The 15,966-nt window shown below is 32.9% G+C and overlaps 3 protein-coding genes, 1 long non-coding RNA gene and 1 pseudogene across 6 annotated transcripts; 2 read left to right on the top strand and 3 right to left on the bottom strand.

Annotated features, from left to right (window-relative positions):
• Positions 1-340: 340 nt before the first annotated feature.
• Positions 341-1,656, bottom strand: LOC104702849 (uncharacterized). Its single transcript, XR_015561259.1, has 2 exons — positions 1,235-1,656; positions 341-1,149 (listed from the first exon to the last, which is right to left on the bottom strand). It is a non-coding gene; the product is annotated as an uncharacterized LOC104702849 (long non-coding RNA).
• An 886-nt stretch (positions 1,657-2,542) lies between these two features.
• On the top strand, positions 2,543-5,038 carry LOC104702848 (metal transporter Nramp3). Its single transcript, XM_010418768.3, has 4 exons — positions 2,543-3,191; positions 3,552-3,688; positions 3,783-4,435; positions 4,523-5,038. Exons 1-4 carry the CDS (start codon positions 2,653-2,655, stop codon positions 4,724-4,726), a joined length of 1,533 nt encoding a protein of 510 aa, XP_010417070.2. The 5' UTR covers positions 2,543-2,652; the 3' UTR covers positions 4,727-5,038.
• Positions 5,039-5,323: 285 nt separating this feature from the next.
• On the bottom strand, positions 5,324-5,913 carry LOC104704981 (S-protein homolog 11-like; the record flags this gene model as incomplete). Its single annotated transcript, XM_010420976.2, has 1 exon — positions 5,324-5,913. A coding segment is annotated over one exon (450 nt), but the record flags the coding sequence as incomplete, so codon positions are not given.
• A 1,688-nt stretch (positions 5,914-7,601) lies between these two features.
• Positions 7,602-8,145, bottom strand: LOC104704980 (S-protein homolog 11 pseudogene; annotated as a pseudogene). Its single transcript, XR_015562762.1, has one exon. The product of XR_015562762.1 is annotated as an S-protein homolog 11 pseudogene (transcript).
• Positions 8,146-12,025: 3,880 nt separating this feature from the next.
• On the top strand, positions 12,026-15,960 carry LOC104702846 (U-box domain-containing protein 4-like). Of its 2 annotated transcripts, XM_087457293.1 has the most exons (5): positions 12,026-12,315; positions 12,574-12,847; positions 13,048-13,164; positions 13,400-15,445; positions 15,571-15,960. In XM_087457293.1, coding segments are annotated over exons 1-5 (2,499 nt in total). In that variant the 5' UTR covers positions 12,026-12,313; the 3' UTR covers positions 15,631-15,960. The 2 variants fall into 2 exon arrangements, with proteins under 2 accessions (XP_087313419.1, XP_087313420.1); XM_087457294.1 differs by lacking the exon at positions 12,026-12,315 and having other exon boundaries at positions 12,327-12,847.
• The last annotated feature ends 6 nt before the right edge of the window (positions 15,961-15,966 follow it).

Raw genomic sequence — 15,966 nt, 5'->3', positions numbered from 1 at the left:
AATTTGCCACAATGGAATACAGAGATTCTGACGGATTTTTAAAAACCTAACTCGCACTAAAAATGATGAATCTTCAGCTCTCTGAAAAGAGAGACAATATGTAGGTTGGGAACAAGTTCCCAAGAGTCGAGTGCCAGAAAAAAGATCCAAGATAAAACCATCTTACCACACCAAGTTGAAAAATCTGAACCAAGTGGATAGCGAAAAGCGTGAATCAAGGCGAAACTGTGTAATCAAGAGAATGGAAATGAGGGAAAAACATGAGAGCGAACAATAACAACAAGTTAAAGTTGCAAAAATTCTCTCCTTATAGGAGGAGGTTATTATGAAATGTCTTGTATGAGGAAATTGATCTATTTTCATTAGAACAAATAACATTTGGATCTCTAAAATTCAATAGAACATAAATAGTCCATAACCAGAGTAATTTTGAGTCCATAAACATTAATGGGCCAGCAGAAGCACAAAATGTAAATCGGCTAAGAAGAGCCCTAATCGTTGTCCCCCTAATACTGGGCCATAATGGCTTCAAGTCCACAAAGTTTGATGGACCATGAAAGGCCCAACCAGAAACAATGATGGACCAGACCCAAGTTGCCTTCGAAGCTTGACAAAGCTTGGTCATACGATGATCACGGCGGCTGCCGGAAAGTTGATCTAACCTAGATGCGAGGAGAGAAGCTTCTCGAAGGTTCTCAATGATTCTCGACGGAGGCGAAATGCCTTGTCGGCAGAAGTCATTAGAAGGTCTCGCGAGAACTGTAGATCTGGCTGAGGAGGCGGAAGAGAAATTGATATCGATACACCGGAGTAAGGCTTTTCGACACCAGTTCAAAAAATTTGTGGGTCTGGAGGAGGAATCAGAGAAGCTATCAACGGCGGTACATGGTAATAAGATTCTTCGGGAAACACCCGAGAGATGACTAGATCTGATGGATCTGAGATATCCCACGGTGGTGGTAAAGCTTTTCAGGCAGCCGGCGGAAGCCTTGCCCGAACAGCAAAGACACCGGATCTGGGGTCTACTGTGGTAGTATGGAACTGGATCTTTGATACGGATTTCTATAAAGACGAGAGAGGAGAACTCTATCCGGCGACGGCGAGCAACCCAAACCCTCCAAACGGAGGCAGAATCTCCAACCTCCATATCTGGGTAAGGGAGGCAGATAAACTGAGTATGACAAGCTCTCGTCGGTGACATATTCATACGACGGAAAGGGGAAGAAGAACTCACCAAATTAAAGATCCGGCGGAAAGAGGGTGAGATGAGCATGGCGGAATAACCATCTCCGACTACCAGATCTGAATTTACAGTGAAGTCACGGTGGTCGGGAAGTAAAAACAAGGCGAACACTATCCCATATGAACAGAAGCATGAAAGAAGAGGAACAATCCGACGCCGGCGAGCTCTAGCTTCACCGGCGTCGGAAAACTGTATTGGAGTGGATGCCTCGACTATTGTGTCTAAGAGCGTTTGTATGTTGCGTCCTTGAAAGGAGAACTGATATCATGAAATAGTTCAGTAAAAATATGTTCATATTACAATATGATAAGTGTGGTTAGTTTCATTCCATTGATCATTCTAAATTATATTTTAAGATCAATTACAAATGAAAAAAAAAAAAAAAATCTAATCATCTTTCCATTTCTTTGAACAAGTTGAATTAACAAGACCTGACCCATAAATAGATACTTATTATGCAAGATTGAGAAAAAAAATAGATACTTATTATGCAAGGTAATTTGATTTGATGAAAATGTAAAAATTCATAGAAATTAACTGTCAATCACTTAATAAAATCATTTCTCCAATATTTTTGAGAATTGGTTAGAAATGCTTCTTTTGAGATTTTCCTTTTCAAAATTTTTTTTTTAATATTTTTTTTTTATCCTTTTGTACACAATTACACTATATTAAATTAATTTTTAGAACTTTTTTTAGGTTTGGGTTCTGTATTTTACATTAGTATATAATTTTGGTTAGAATTTAATATTTGGAATTTAGTCATTTTATACGTAGAAAAATGGTAATTTTGAAAACTGACAACATAAAATGATATTTTTAAAAAGTGACATAGAAAAATGAGTATTTTTTTAAATGTCCCAATATTTTGCTCAAAAAAACTGTTTAAAACTGTTTCATAAAATGGTAATGTGAACAAGCTGGTGTGTCGTGCTAGAATGGAGTCGCATCTAATTACTTTTGTGAACACTTTTCTAATTGGTTCATTTAAGCTGATCTTATACTTTGTTGGAAAAAAAAACTGTTTCATATATAGTTGACCAAAATATATATATATTTTTTTTTTAGAAAAGTCAATTTACCAATAACATGAAACTTTAATACTAGTATAATCCAAGAGTTAATTAGAATATTTTTTTTAATTCAATAACACATGATTCTTAGTGAACTTCTAAAATTATCAATTTAAGAAACACAAATTTTTAATAAAAAACAACTTTTTAGAATTCAAGAAAAAAATCACAAAATCACCCTGGAAGACCTTCGCCTATAAAAAGCAAGAGCGAGCAAAAGAATAACGTGTTAAAGGCTTAAAAGCCCCTCGAAAACCACACACACACAAAAAAAAAAGGAAAACAAAAAAAAACTGAAACTGAAACTGAAACTGAAACAGAGAGAATCTTAAAAAAATGTCACAACTCGAGAACAACGAGCCACTTCTAATCAACGAGGAAGACGAAAAAGAAGAGACAGCGTACGACGAAACAGAGAAGGTACACATCGTGCGTGAAGAAGACGACGACGATCTAGAACACGGCGTAGGATGCGGCGGCGCACCACCGTTCTCGTGGAAGAAGCTATGGCTATTCACCGGACCTGGGTTTTTGATGAGCATTGCGTTTTTAGATCCAGGGAACCTAGAAGGAGATCTCCAATCCGGTGCGGTTGCTGGGTACTCGTTGCTTTGGCTACTTATGTGGGCAACAGCAATGGGTCTTTTGGTTCAGCTTCTGTCAGCGAGGCTTGGTGTTGCTACAGGTCGTCACTTAGCTGAGCTTTGTCGTGATGAGTATCCGACTTGGGCTAGGATGGTTTTGTGGATTATGGCTGAGTTGGCTTTGATTGGATCTGATATCCAAGAAGTTATTGGTAGTGCTATTGCTATTAAGATTCTCAGTAATGGGATTTTGCCTCTTTGGGCTGGTGTTGTTATCACTGCTCTTGATTGGTAATTCTTCAAATTAAAAAAACCTCATCTTTAGACATGAAATTTATCTGTTGTTCTGTTCTGTCTCTCATTGATTCCGGTCAAAGTTTCTGTTTTGTCTTTTTGTTTGTGGGTCTAATTGCACTTTGGCTAATCTAATCTATGGATTGTTTGTGTTTTGTGTTAGTTGACTATTATTAGCTATGTTACTTTCGTCTTTAGACATGAGTTTTTGTTACTATGTGTCTTCTTTGGCTAATCTAATCTATAGTTTTGTTCTCATTTCGTGTTAGTTTCATTGTTAAACATGAGCTTTTGGTGTTATGTGTCGTCTCCTTGGTGTTATTGATTCATATGTGTGTGTGTTTGTTTTGGCTACAGTTTTGTCTTCTTGTTTCTTGAGAACTATGGAATAAGGAAGCTCGAGGCAGTGTTTGCGGTTTTAATTGCTACAATGGCAGTCTCCTTTGCTTGGATGTTTGGTCAAGCTAAGCCAAGTGGCTCTGAGCTACTCATTGGTTAGGCTTTCTTTGTTCTCCTTTATCCAATTTCTTATTTTAGAAACTCATAAATTTAAATTTCTAAAGGAGTTAGCTTTCTTTCTTGTTGTAGGCATATTGGTACCAAAGCTGAGTTCAAGAACGATACAGAAAGCAGTTGGAGTTGTGGGTTGTATTATAATGCCACACAATGTGTTCCTTCACTCAGCTCTTGTTCAATCTAGAGAAGTCGACAAGCGACAGAAGTACCGGGTTCAAGAAGCGCTAAACTACTACACAATCGAATCCACGATTGCTCTTTTTGTCTCCTTTATGATCAATCTCTTTGTCACAACGGTTTTTGCTAAAGGGTTTTACAACACTGACCTTGCTGATAGCATTGGTCTGGTTAACGCGGGACAGTATCTTCAAGACAAATATGGAGGTGGGGTGTTCCCTATACTTTACATTTGGGCAATCGGGTTGTTAGCTGCTGGCCAAAGCAGTACCATTACTGGTACCTACGCAGGACAGTTCATCATGGGAGGGTTTCTGAATTTCAAAATGAAGAAATGGTTGAGAGCTTTGATCACTCGTAGCTGTGCTATCATTCCAACTATTATCGTCGCTCTAGTGTTTGATTCATCAGAAGCTACACTTGATGTGTTAAACGAGTGGCTTAACGTGCTCCAGTCTATTCAAATCCCATTTGCACTCATTCCTTTGCTGTGTTTGGTTTCCAAGGAACAGATCATGGGTAGTTTCAAAATCGGTCCTTTGTACCAGGTTTGTCTATTTCTTTTTTCGAGCTCTTTTACAAAATTTTCATTAAAGATCCCTCTTTGAAGCTCAAAACTCACCATTGTATTGCAGACAACCGCGTGGCTCGTTGCTGCGCTCGTGATATTGATCAACGGCTATCTTTTGTTGGAGTTCTTCACCTCAGAGGTTAGTGGCGTAGTCTATACCGGTTTGGTGACTATGTTCACAGCTTCATATGGTGCGTTCATATTGTACCTTATTGCTCGTGGCATCACTTTCACTCCGTGGCGATTCAAAGCAGAGTCTATTCAATGAGGACAATGGACCAAACAAGACAGTGTAGTAGCTATGTCGTGTGTGATCCTTAGGGTAATGAGTTTGAGCTTTCTCTTTTGTATTATGTGTGTTGTTGTTATAAAGCAGCTCTGGTTCTGTTGAAGAAGGCTCTTCTATGTATCAGTAGGATAGGTCCCAAAGGCGAAAGATAAGAATTAATAAGATCTGCTATTGTTGTTGTTGTTGTTCTTGGTGGAGTTTTAACTTTATAATAATGATAACCACATTGAGAATTTAGAATTTTCTTTTTGTATAACTTGAATAATTATTGGATTTTTTTTCCTCTACAAATCATGTTTTTTCTAATAAATGAAATAAACTGAGTGGAGGAGGTCTAGAATCGCAGAACCACTAAAGTTTTCAGGGATACGATATATCGCAGAACCAGTCCGTGTTATCACAACCACCACAATCACCGTTTCCATCGCCACTAAAATCGCTTAGTTTTTGAATATTGAAAGTTTAGTTTTAGTTTTGTAAAATATGAAAAACAAAACAAATAATGCTAAATTTTAAAAACTCATTTTAGTTATATTTATGAGAGTTTCCCCAATTTATATTTCATAATTATAATCAACATTAGAAAAAATTCTTATTCCAAAAAAAAATTATATCTTAATCTACCAACAGTAACAAAAACAATTGCGGTTATAAAATTTTATTCAGTAAAATCAATCAAGAACATAAGATATAGAACTGTATTAAAACAAATATGATTAAATAATTTCTTCACGGCTCCATTTATACTCTAATTTAGGTATTTCTCTACCATGTGTAAAGTAAATACCATCTTCTCTAGTTTCCCAAAAGTTCTTTTTACCATTATGAACTACAAACCCACCACCTTCGTATGCTCTAAAATTTGCATGAAACTTGTAATAAGGACTACCCTGCCATAAATCACAATCAAATTTGGTTTTCAAGACACTATCATCGAACCGAAAACTATAAATTCTTCCATGTCTCAGATAATGGTAGCCGAGGTCGTCATCTTTAGATACACAATGAATCTTGAGAATGTTTTCTGGACCAAGAGCATTCGTAAATTCTACTGAGTTTTTCGGGAAGAGATCTTCATTATTCAATCCTGCACACAATACAATAACAAGTAAAAAATAAGATAAACAGTATATTGTTTTTATAGGTTTAGTAGTTCTTCTTTGGTTTTAGGAGTGATTGGTATAATGGTATTTATAAAAGATAAAAAATGCTTATTTATACAAAGTGTTCTGCTCATGCATTTAATTTTACATTTGTTTATAATTTATATGCACTAATGATGTGTATCTTTTTTTCATTATATCATTATATTAAAAAAATCTATAACAAGACACATTTAACCTCATGTTTGCTAAAAAAAACCCTACATTATATTTATTTTCAATTAAGAAACAAACTATTTTATGTCAAAAAAATTTGAAAAACAAATTTACACTATTTTATGTCAAAATTATTGCAAAATAACTTTTCTACTATGTTATATATATATATATATATATATATATATATATTTGCAATATAGTGTAAAATAATCTTCTATTAATTAAATACCACTTCAAATAATTTTACTTAATGAAAATCAATATAACTTTTAAAACATAGTTACACTATTTTATATCAAAAGTATTGCTATATAACTTTTTATACTATGTTACATATATTTTAGCATTTGGAAAAATGAAGTTTATGAAATAGAAAATTGATTGATAATTGCATTTGGCAGGGCATCTTAACTCATTTATCTATCTTTTCCTTTAGAATAGATGAATTCTATTTTGCAGTCAGGTTTAGTGATAGTTTTACTTCAGCCCTATCCTATTTCCAATTCTAAATCTATTTTAGAGTTAGAAATAGAGTAGGGTAGAGAAATAAATGCTCAAAATAGAGTTTAGAGAAAAATATATAGTGGTGTTAGATATAGTCTTATACAACTTAAACCGACAAAAAATTTCTAAAAAATAATCTTAGAAAATAAAAACCGTGTAATAACATATTAGTTTTTTTTAATTATGGTCTTTAGTAGTCATGGATTATCAATATGTTGCAAATTTGCAGAAAAGTTCAGCTTTGGGTCACTAAAGCATATTCAGGAAAAAAACTGAAAAACTATCCAAAAAGAAATTCTAGAAACCCAAATGGATGCTAAACTTAATATCCAAAAATCAAAAATACCAAACCAAACCGAATATATGAATGGCCACAACCGGTAACAACATCAAAAACCTAGTAGATGCTTGTTAATATTTACTCCCCTCGCTTTATAATATATATTAGGAGGAACGTAACAGATTATATATTAGCATGTAAGGCTTTCAGTTAGAAAACGGGATTACTTCTACTCTTTCATCGAAATTATGTTTATTTTCTTTTATTTGTGTCATTAATTGGTTATATATTAGTGGTTTATGTATCACATAAAACTCTTTATGATATGATATATTTGCTTTGTCGAAAAAAATATCATGCTTGTTTTTTTTTTCCAAATATATAACAAACAAAAAATATGAAAAATACAAAAATTTATGTAAAAAGGGCGTAAAATTTATTTTTTTGGGGTTTAGATTGACCATTTAAGATATAAGATATATATAGTTTTTAGGGGTATGATTTAGCATTTAGTTTTGAATATTGAAACTTTAGTTTTAGTTTTGTGGTATTTTTAAAAATAAATATTTTAATAGTATTTATGAAAAATAAAACTAATAACGGTTATTTTTAAAAATTATTTTAGTTATATTTAATAGAATTTTCCTTGTTTTTATATCATAATAATAATAAACTTTAGAAACTTTATGTAATATTTTTATTCCAAAAAAAAAGTTATATCTTAATCTACCAACAGTAACAAAAATAATTGCGATTATAAAATTTTATTTAGTAAATCATTCAAGAACATAAGATATAAAACTGTATTAAAACAAATATGATTATATAATTTCTTCACGGCTCCATTTATACTCTAGTTTAGGCATTTCTATACCATGTGTAAAGTAAATACCATCTTCTCTTGCTTCCCAAAAATTCTTTTTACCATAGTGAACTACAAACCCACCACCTTCGTATGCTCTAAAATTTGCATGAAACTTGTAATATGGACTACCCTGCCATAAATCACAATCAAATTTGGTTTTGAAAACACTATCATCGAATTGAAAACTATAAATTTTTCCATGTCTCAAATAATGGTAGCCGAGGTCGTCATCTTTAGATACACAATGAATCTTGAGAATGTTTTCTGGACCCAGAACATTCGTAAATTGTACTAAGTTTTTTGGATAGGTTTTCGGGAAGAGAACCGCATTATTCAATCCTGCGCACAATACAATAACAAGTAAAAAATAAGATAAACAGTTCATTGTTTTTATAGGTTTAGTAGAGTTGTTCTTTGGTTTTAGGAGTGATTGGTATCTAAAAGATAAAAAGTGCTTATTTATACACAAAGTGTTCTGCTCATGCATTTAATTTTTGTGCTATTTTGGAAAAAAACCAGTCAACCTTCATATTTTACATCTATATTAACATTTTTGAAATACATTTTGGTTTATGCCTTTGAAGTTTATCTTATTCAATTTGTTTATTTGCAACATTAACCCCTACAAATTTTCCTAAAATAATATTTCTACTTAATTAATCCGTACAGAGTTTTCTAAAATAAACAGTTTTACTTAACTCAATTAATGGAACTATATTAGAAGTTAACATTTATTTACGCTTATTGCCATACACAACATGACACCATCATTTAAGAGATCGAGATTAAATGCTCAAAACTTAATTTATTTGATCTTTATGATAGTTTAATGTAATCGGCCAACTTTGAGAAACAAAAGATTACAACCTAAATGATTATTATGACATAAATAACGTTCCTTAACACGAGAAGCCAAATTAAGAAAATCAAATTTTACCAATTATTTAACTTTGTCGGCAAGTATAGATAATAGGAGTTAAACACGCGGGCTAGATTTTTTTTACTTCGTCGGCAAGTATAGATTCCGATTTATATCTGTATATATATTTTTGAAGTACATTTTGAGTTATACCCTTTTAGTTTTAGTTATTTAAACTTTTATTTACAAAACTGATCCCTATACATTTGCAAAAAAAAATCTAGAATCCATTTATGGCAAAACAGAATTGACTACTCTAATAATATATCTAAAAAATCGAGAAATCATTTAGATTCCTAAAATATCTATACTAATTAATATAGATGAAATCATGACATTAAACAATAAATGATTTAATGTGCTAATAATAATTATAATATCCTAATCAAATCTTCATATTTATTAATATGTTAAGCTGCAATTGGAGATTTAATAAGAAAAGAAAACATGATATACTACACCCACATTCATAATTAATGAAATATTATATTACTATCATATTTCATAACTACATTCTATATCCTACTTAAACTTTCCAAAATTGTTATATGTTCGAGATATTGTATACTTGATCACCAACATTATCTCTACACATTCACACAAAATCCTACAACCTCTTTAAACACTATAAATACTTATTTTTTTACAGCAGCTAATATCACCACTTTTGTTTCTCTTTTTTTTTAGCACACGCAAAAGGTTTAACCACTCCAATGGCGAAAAGGTGATTATTTGCTACTTCTTATGTTTTCCTTATTTCATATCTTATTATAGATATCTTTGTTTTTATCCTGTCATCTGTTACTATTACTTATTATGTGATCAAACCTTTCTCGCTAATATCATTTGTTTTTTTATTTATTTACTTTAAGGTGTTAAAAATCCATGCATATGACAAATGAGATTTGATTTCCAGTTACATGAATCATCTCAAGGAGATTCATTGAGACATTTTCTCTTACTCATGCATGTGGTCAATTCCGATATTCTTAACGGAACTGTGGTCATACACAATGACACTAAATCTGATTTCAAATATTTAAACTTGGGCTAAGTTTGAGAAATTAATGTGATACTAAATCAGTACAGGTTGATTGGTTGGTATAAAATAACTATATGAGTTTGTAACGTAGATGTGTATTAATATATTTTTTTAATTAGCATTCTGATAATATTCATTAAATATTGTTGTTTTTTGTTTGCAGATATCATTGGCAAAGTCATTAACATTGGGGAGATTGAGATGCCAACTGTCAACAAACCAACTAATAAACTCGATTTTGACTTGAGAAATGAAAAATGAGTTTTAAGTAAATAGTTATTTATAATTATAAGCATGTATCATTTTCTTTATTTCAGATTTATCAAAAAGAAAAAAAATGGTCATAGTGATGAGAGACGAGGGTGTATTAAACAGTCAAAATACATAAAGTATAGATAACATATTTTGGTTTAAGATATGAAGTATTGATGACTATGAATTTTAATCAAGGTCTATGTAACAATAGAGTATAGTGTTTTATCGATCATATCACTTAGACTTATTTGACGAATCTACACTTTTTAGTATTTGTTTAACTATTAGAAAAGATTTTTTTTTGCAATAAAAATATATCTTTCTTAAAATCCCAAATTGGCATTTCTAAAGTAAGTTTTTGTGTATCAAAATTAGTTTACACCAAACTTAAATTACTTCCAATATTGTACTTAAAAGAAATCTGAAATTAATTAGTATTCCATAATAATAATATTTAAAGCAAAAAAATAAAATATTCTAAACATTTTAATTTGCTAAAGAAATTTAAATTCTCTGAGTCATGTGATGGAGCGGGTTAGAATTTACACAAATATGACTATATAGTTTATGTGAATGTCTATAACTAAAGCACACCAAATATTTTAATTTAAAATAACAATCAATATACAATTATACAATCTTAAACACTAAACAAAACAAACAAAATTAATATATATATAACTTAAAAAATAAAAATTTAATTATAAAAATCTAATTTGTTTATAATTTAAATGCACTAATGATGTGTACCATGTACAACAATAACGTAATGATAAAGATAAGGTAATATATAATCTGTTCTTCAAAGACAAACTCTAATAAGGTGACACATATCACTTTTTTTTTTTGACATGTGTTTTTTTAAAAAACTCATTACTAATATAAATTCCATTAGTTTTCATTATATCATTATATTAAAAATATCTATAACACATTTAACCTACATGTTTGCTCAAAAAAAAACCCCTACATTATATTTATTTTCAATAAAGAAACAAACTATTTTATGTCAAATTGAAAAAAAAATACACTATTTTATATCAAAATTAATGCAATATAACTTTTCTACTATATATGTATATATATATTAGCAATATAATGTAAAATAATATTTTATTAATTAAATACCACTTCAAATAATTTTACTTAATGAAAATCAAAAGAACTTTAAAAACATAATTACACTATTTTATATCAAAATTATTGCTATATAACTTTTTCTACTATGTTACATATATTTTAACTTTTGGAAAAATTACGTTTATAAAATGACAAATTGATTGATAATTGCATTTGGCAGGGCATCTTTAACTTATTTCTCTATTTTTCCTTTAGAATAGATGGATTCTATTTTGCAATCAGTTTTAGTGATAGTTTGACTTCAGTCCTATCCTATTTCCAACTCTAAATCTATTTTAGAGTTAGAAATAGATTAGGGATAGAGAAATAAATGCTCTAAAATAGAGTTTAGAAAAATATATATAGTGATGTTAGATATAGTCTTATAGAACTCAAATCGACAAAATTTTGTAAAAATTAATTTAAAAAAAGTAAAAACCGCATAATAACATAATTTTTTAAGTATGGTCACTAGTCACATAATTTATAGAATAGTAAATTAGTCATGGATTATCGATATCTTGCAAATTTGCAGAAAAGTTTTACTTTGGGTCACTAAAACATATTCAAGAAAAAAAAACTGAAAAAACTAGTATCCAAAAAAAAATTCTAAAAAACCAAATGGATGCTAAACTCAATATCCAAAAACCAAAAATATCAAACCACGCCGAATATCTGAATGGCTACGACCAGTAACAACATCAAAAACATAGTAGATGTTTGTTAATATTTACTCGCCCCATTTTATAATACATTACGTTTTAGAGAAATTTTTTTGTTTTACAATATAAAATGTTTTCAAGTTTTTATGCAATTTTTAGATTAATATAATATTTTCTATTATTTATATTTTGTAGTATTGTTTATGATTGGTTGAACTTTTCAAAATTATTTATTTTTTAATCTGCATAATTTTAGCTAAAAAAAAATTATAAAATTTGGCTTTAAAAGCAACTTAAAAAAAAGAAAAAAAAAAACAAGTGGAGGAGGAGACTAAGCTGACAACAATGTCCGAGACGGCTTAGAAACGGCTAAAACGCCAGCAAATTTCTGATCTGACCACAGAGCTATTCAACTCCTCTTTTACCTTTTTTTTTTTTTTTTTTTTTTGTTCCCTTTCTCTTCTTCTTCTTTTGGGTAAACAGTCAAAAAAAAAAAACACAGAGAAGACGAAGAAGAAGAAGAAGATTTGCTTTTTACGTGGTCTCAACTATAATCGGCGAGACAGAGAAAGATTTGATTTTTCCCCTGTTCACGTGCATGTATTGGTTTCGTCTCTCTCTGTCTCTCGATCTATCTATCTATCTACTTAGGCCTTTTCCTCTGTTCCTTCAGGGGCGGCTCTTTGCTTACATTTCTCGAGAAACCCATTTCACCAATTCGACTCTTTTCTCACGATTTTTTTTTTTTTTTTTATTTTTTTTTTTAATTTGGGAAATTTAGGGTTTTCTAATTGTGTTTTCCTTTAGGGTTTCCTTGATTTAATCTAGAAGTTTCAAATTTCTTTGCTTTTTGAACAGGGTGGAAATGGAAGTATCGGTTTTGAAGGCTCTTCTTGGAAGTATCTCGTCGTTTCTAAATCTGTCATCTTCCAAACATATCGATTTAGACCCATTTGATAAGTACTACAAGAGAGTTGAAGAGCTGTTGAGAGTGTTGGAGCCAATTGCAGATGCTGTTGTTAACTCTGATGAGAAGAAACTTGTTAAAGCGTTTCAAGAATTGACTCAGGATGTTGATCAATCCATTGATCTTTTCAGGAGTTGGCAAGCTTTCTCCAGTAAAGTCTATTTTGTAAGTTTCTACTCTCTCAGGTTGTTGTTTGAAAGCTGTATGGAGTTTGCTTTAGGCATTACAAACATTTGTATGTAGGTTGTATTTTGCTTTTAGGATAAAAGTAGTGACCATTGTGTTATTCTCCACTCCTTGCTTGAGCTTTGATTACTGATATAATGTTTTGTTGATGATTAGCCCTTCTTATTATCTACGTCTAGGTTCTCCAAATTGAATCTTTGATACCGAAGATGCGAGAGACTATTGTGGATACTTTCCAGTTTCTTATGTCTTCTAAGAATCATCTACCTGATGAGCTAAGCCCAGCTTCCCTTGAGGTACCTTCTCTTTTACATTTAGAAGATTCTTGCATTGATTTCCATTGTTTAGATCCTGTGTGGTCTCTTCAGAACATTAGCTTTAGGTTGGAAATTAAAATGGGGATCAGTTTCTAAGTTTTGTAGAAGTGATTGATCTTAATGATGCTGACTGCTTTGTGTGTTTCTACGTTAGCAATTGAGTTGAGTTGCAGGAGATGCGAATGGTTAATTTACTAAATATTCATAATTGCAGCAATGTCTAGAGGAGATTAAGCATCTTAACTATGAAGAGATATCTTCCGTCATTGATGGTGCTCTGAGGGATCAGAGAGATGGTGTTGGACCTAGCCCTGAGATTTTGGTGAAAATCGGAGAGAACACTGGTCTGAGATCAAACCAGGAGATTCTGATTGAAGCTGTTGCTCTGGAGAGGCAGAAAGAGATGGCTGAACAGTCTGAGAATAATGCAGAAGTCGAGTTCCTTGACCAACTGATTGTTATTGTAAACCGCATGCACGAGCGTCTTCTTCTGATCAAACAGACTCAGACTTCTAGTGTCGCCATTCTTGCTGACTTCTTTTGTCCTCTCTCACTTGAAGTAATGACTGATCCAGTGATTGTGTCATCAGGACAGACATATGAAAAGGCCTTCATCAAGAGATGGATTGATTTAGGTTTAAAAGTGTGTCCCAAGACTCGGCAGACTCTGACTCATACGACTCTAATACCCAATTACACCGTGAAGGCCTTAATTGCTAACTGGTGTGAGACAAACGATGTCAAGTTGCCTGATCCCAATAAATCAACGAGTTTAAACGAGCTTTCTCCTCTTTTATCATGTACAGACTCCATTCCTAGCACGAATGCTGATGTTTATGCTCATAAAGTTAGCAACAAGTCACATGATTGGGATGCTTCTTCAAGCGAAATCGGGAAGCCCTCATTCTCAAGCCGAGCAATTGAAAGAGAAAGTGCTTCTTCTCCTTCACGTCCTGCTTCTGCCTTGGGCGTTTCTTCACCGGGTGTATCTGGAAATGGGTATGGTTTGGACGCCAGGAGGGGATCACTAAATGATTTTGAAGATAGATCAAACGATTCTCGAGAATTGAAGACAGATGCACCTGGTAGGTCATCTGTATCTTCAACTACACGAGGCTCAGTGGAAAATGGACAAACATCTGAGAACCACCATAATAGGTCCCCTTCTGCTGCTAGCACTGTTTCCAATGAGGACTTTCCAAGAGCAGATGCAAATGAGAATTCAGAAGAATCAGCTCATGCTACACCTTACAGCAGTGATGCTTCAGGAGAAATTAGATCAGGGCCTCTTGGGGCAACCACTTCAGCAGCTCCTCGGCGAGATTTCTCAGATTTTTCCCCAAAATTTATGGACAGACGTAACCGTGGTCAGTTTTGGCGACGTCCATCAGAGAGGCTTGGTTCAAGGATAGTTTCAGCACCTTCGAATGAGACAAGACGTGAACTTCTGGAAGTCGAAACACAAGTTAAGAAATTGGTGGAAGAGTTAAAAAGCACTTCATTAGATATTCAGAGACAAGCAACCGCAGAACTAAGGTTACTTGCAAAGCACAACATGGATAACCGTATAGTCATAGGGAACTCTGGGGCAATCATCTTATTAGTGGAACTACTTTACTCAAACGACTCAGCTACACAGGAAAACGCTGTTACCGCTCTTCTCAACTTGTCTATTAATGACAACAACAAAAGTGCAATTGCTGATGCTGGTGCGATCGAGCCGCTCATTCACGTGCTTCAAAATGGTAGTTCTGAAGCTAAAGAGAACTCAGCAGCAACCCTCTTCAGCCTCTCTGTGATAGAAGAAAACAAGATTAAGATCGGTCAGTCGGGTGCAATAGGGCCTCTTGTGGATCTACTTGGTAATGGTACCCCTCGGGGTAAGAAAGACGCTGCTACTGCATTGTTTAATCTATCGATACATCAAGAAAACAAGGCGACGATTGTGCAATCTGGTGCTGTAAGATATCTTATAGATCTTATGGACCCAGCTGCTGGGATGGTGGATAAGGCTGTTGCTGTTTTGGCAAATCTAGCTACAATCCCGGAAGGAAGAAATGCAATTGGTCAAGAAGGTGGGATCCCTCTTCTTGTTGAAGTCGTTGAGTTGGGTTCAGCTAGAGGGAAAGAAAACGCAGCAGCAGCTCTTCTTCAGTTATCAACCAATAGTGGCCGGTTCTGCAACATGGTTCTTCAAGAAGGAGCCGTTCCTCCACTTGTTGCTCTCTCACAGTCTGGTACTCCTAGAGCTAGAGAAAAGGTATAAACTTCATAATAATTTCATGTTCCTCTTGATGCACATTTTCTTTAAGCAGCTACTCTATATTCATGACTTTTGGATTGTTTTGAAAAGTTCTTTATTTGGAGAATCTTGTAACTTGTCAGGCACAGGCATTGCTGAGTTACTTCAGAAACCAACGGCATGGAAACGCCGGGCGTGGCTGATGGATGATGATGAAGTTGTTGTTGATAATGATGATGATGATGTTGATGATGCACAGATTCTGGTCCCTCAGTGCCTATTCTATGTTTTGTCTTCTTACCTAAGTAGTGATTTTGTACAAAAGAGGTTTCTTCTGCAAATAATTTCATACCCAAGATTTTTTTTTTTTTTTTGTTGGTTCTCTGTATTCTTTAATTTTCGATTGATTCTCAGAATAATCTTTGATTTGGAATAGTTTTTTTTCCTAAGTTTTTTTTTCTTTCTGATTTTACATGTCTTTCAAGAAAACAATGTAGCTACTATGGATGTGAATGAGTGAGAATATTTTACCATTGATG

This window comes from Camelina sativa, chromosome 7, assembly GCF_030686135.1.
Source record: "Camelina sativa cultivar CO46 ecotype springtype chromosome 7, ASM3068613v1".
In the NCBI taxonomy this organism is placed as follows: Eukaryota; Viridiplantae; Streptophyta; class Magnoliopsida; order Brassicales; family Brassicaceae; genus Camelina; species Camelina sativa.
This window is presented reverse-complemented; position numbering and strand designations above follow the sequence as displayed.

Excerpts from the sequence above, each read along its gene's own strand:
- LOC104702848 (XM_010418768.3), top strand. The coding sequence starts at position 2,653 with ATGTCACAACTCGAGAACAACGAGCCACTTCTAATCAACGAGGAAGAC. Across the intron at positions 3,689-3,782 it reads TGGCTCTGAGCTACTCATTG|GCATATTGGTACCAAAGCTG; the intron begins GTTAGGCTTTCT and ends TTCTTGTTGTAG. Across the intron at positions 4,436-4,522 it reads AAATCGGTCCTTTGTACCAG|ACAACCGCGTGGCTCGTTGC; the intron begins GTTTGTCTATTT and ends ATTGTATTGCAG.
- LOC104702846 (XM_087457293.1), top strand. Across the intron at positions 12,848-13,047 it reads TCTCCAGTAAAGTCTATTTT|GTTCTCCAAATTGAATCTTT; the intron begins GTAAGTTTCTAC and ends ATCTACGTCTAG. Across the intron at positions 13,165-13,399 it reads TAAGCCCAGCTTCCCTTGAG|CAATGTCTAGAGGAGATTAA; the intron begins GTACCTTCTCTT and ends TCATAATTGCAG.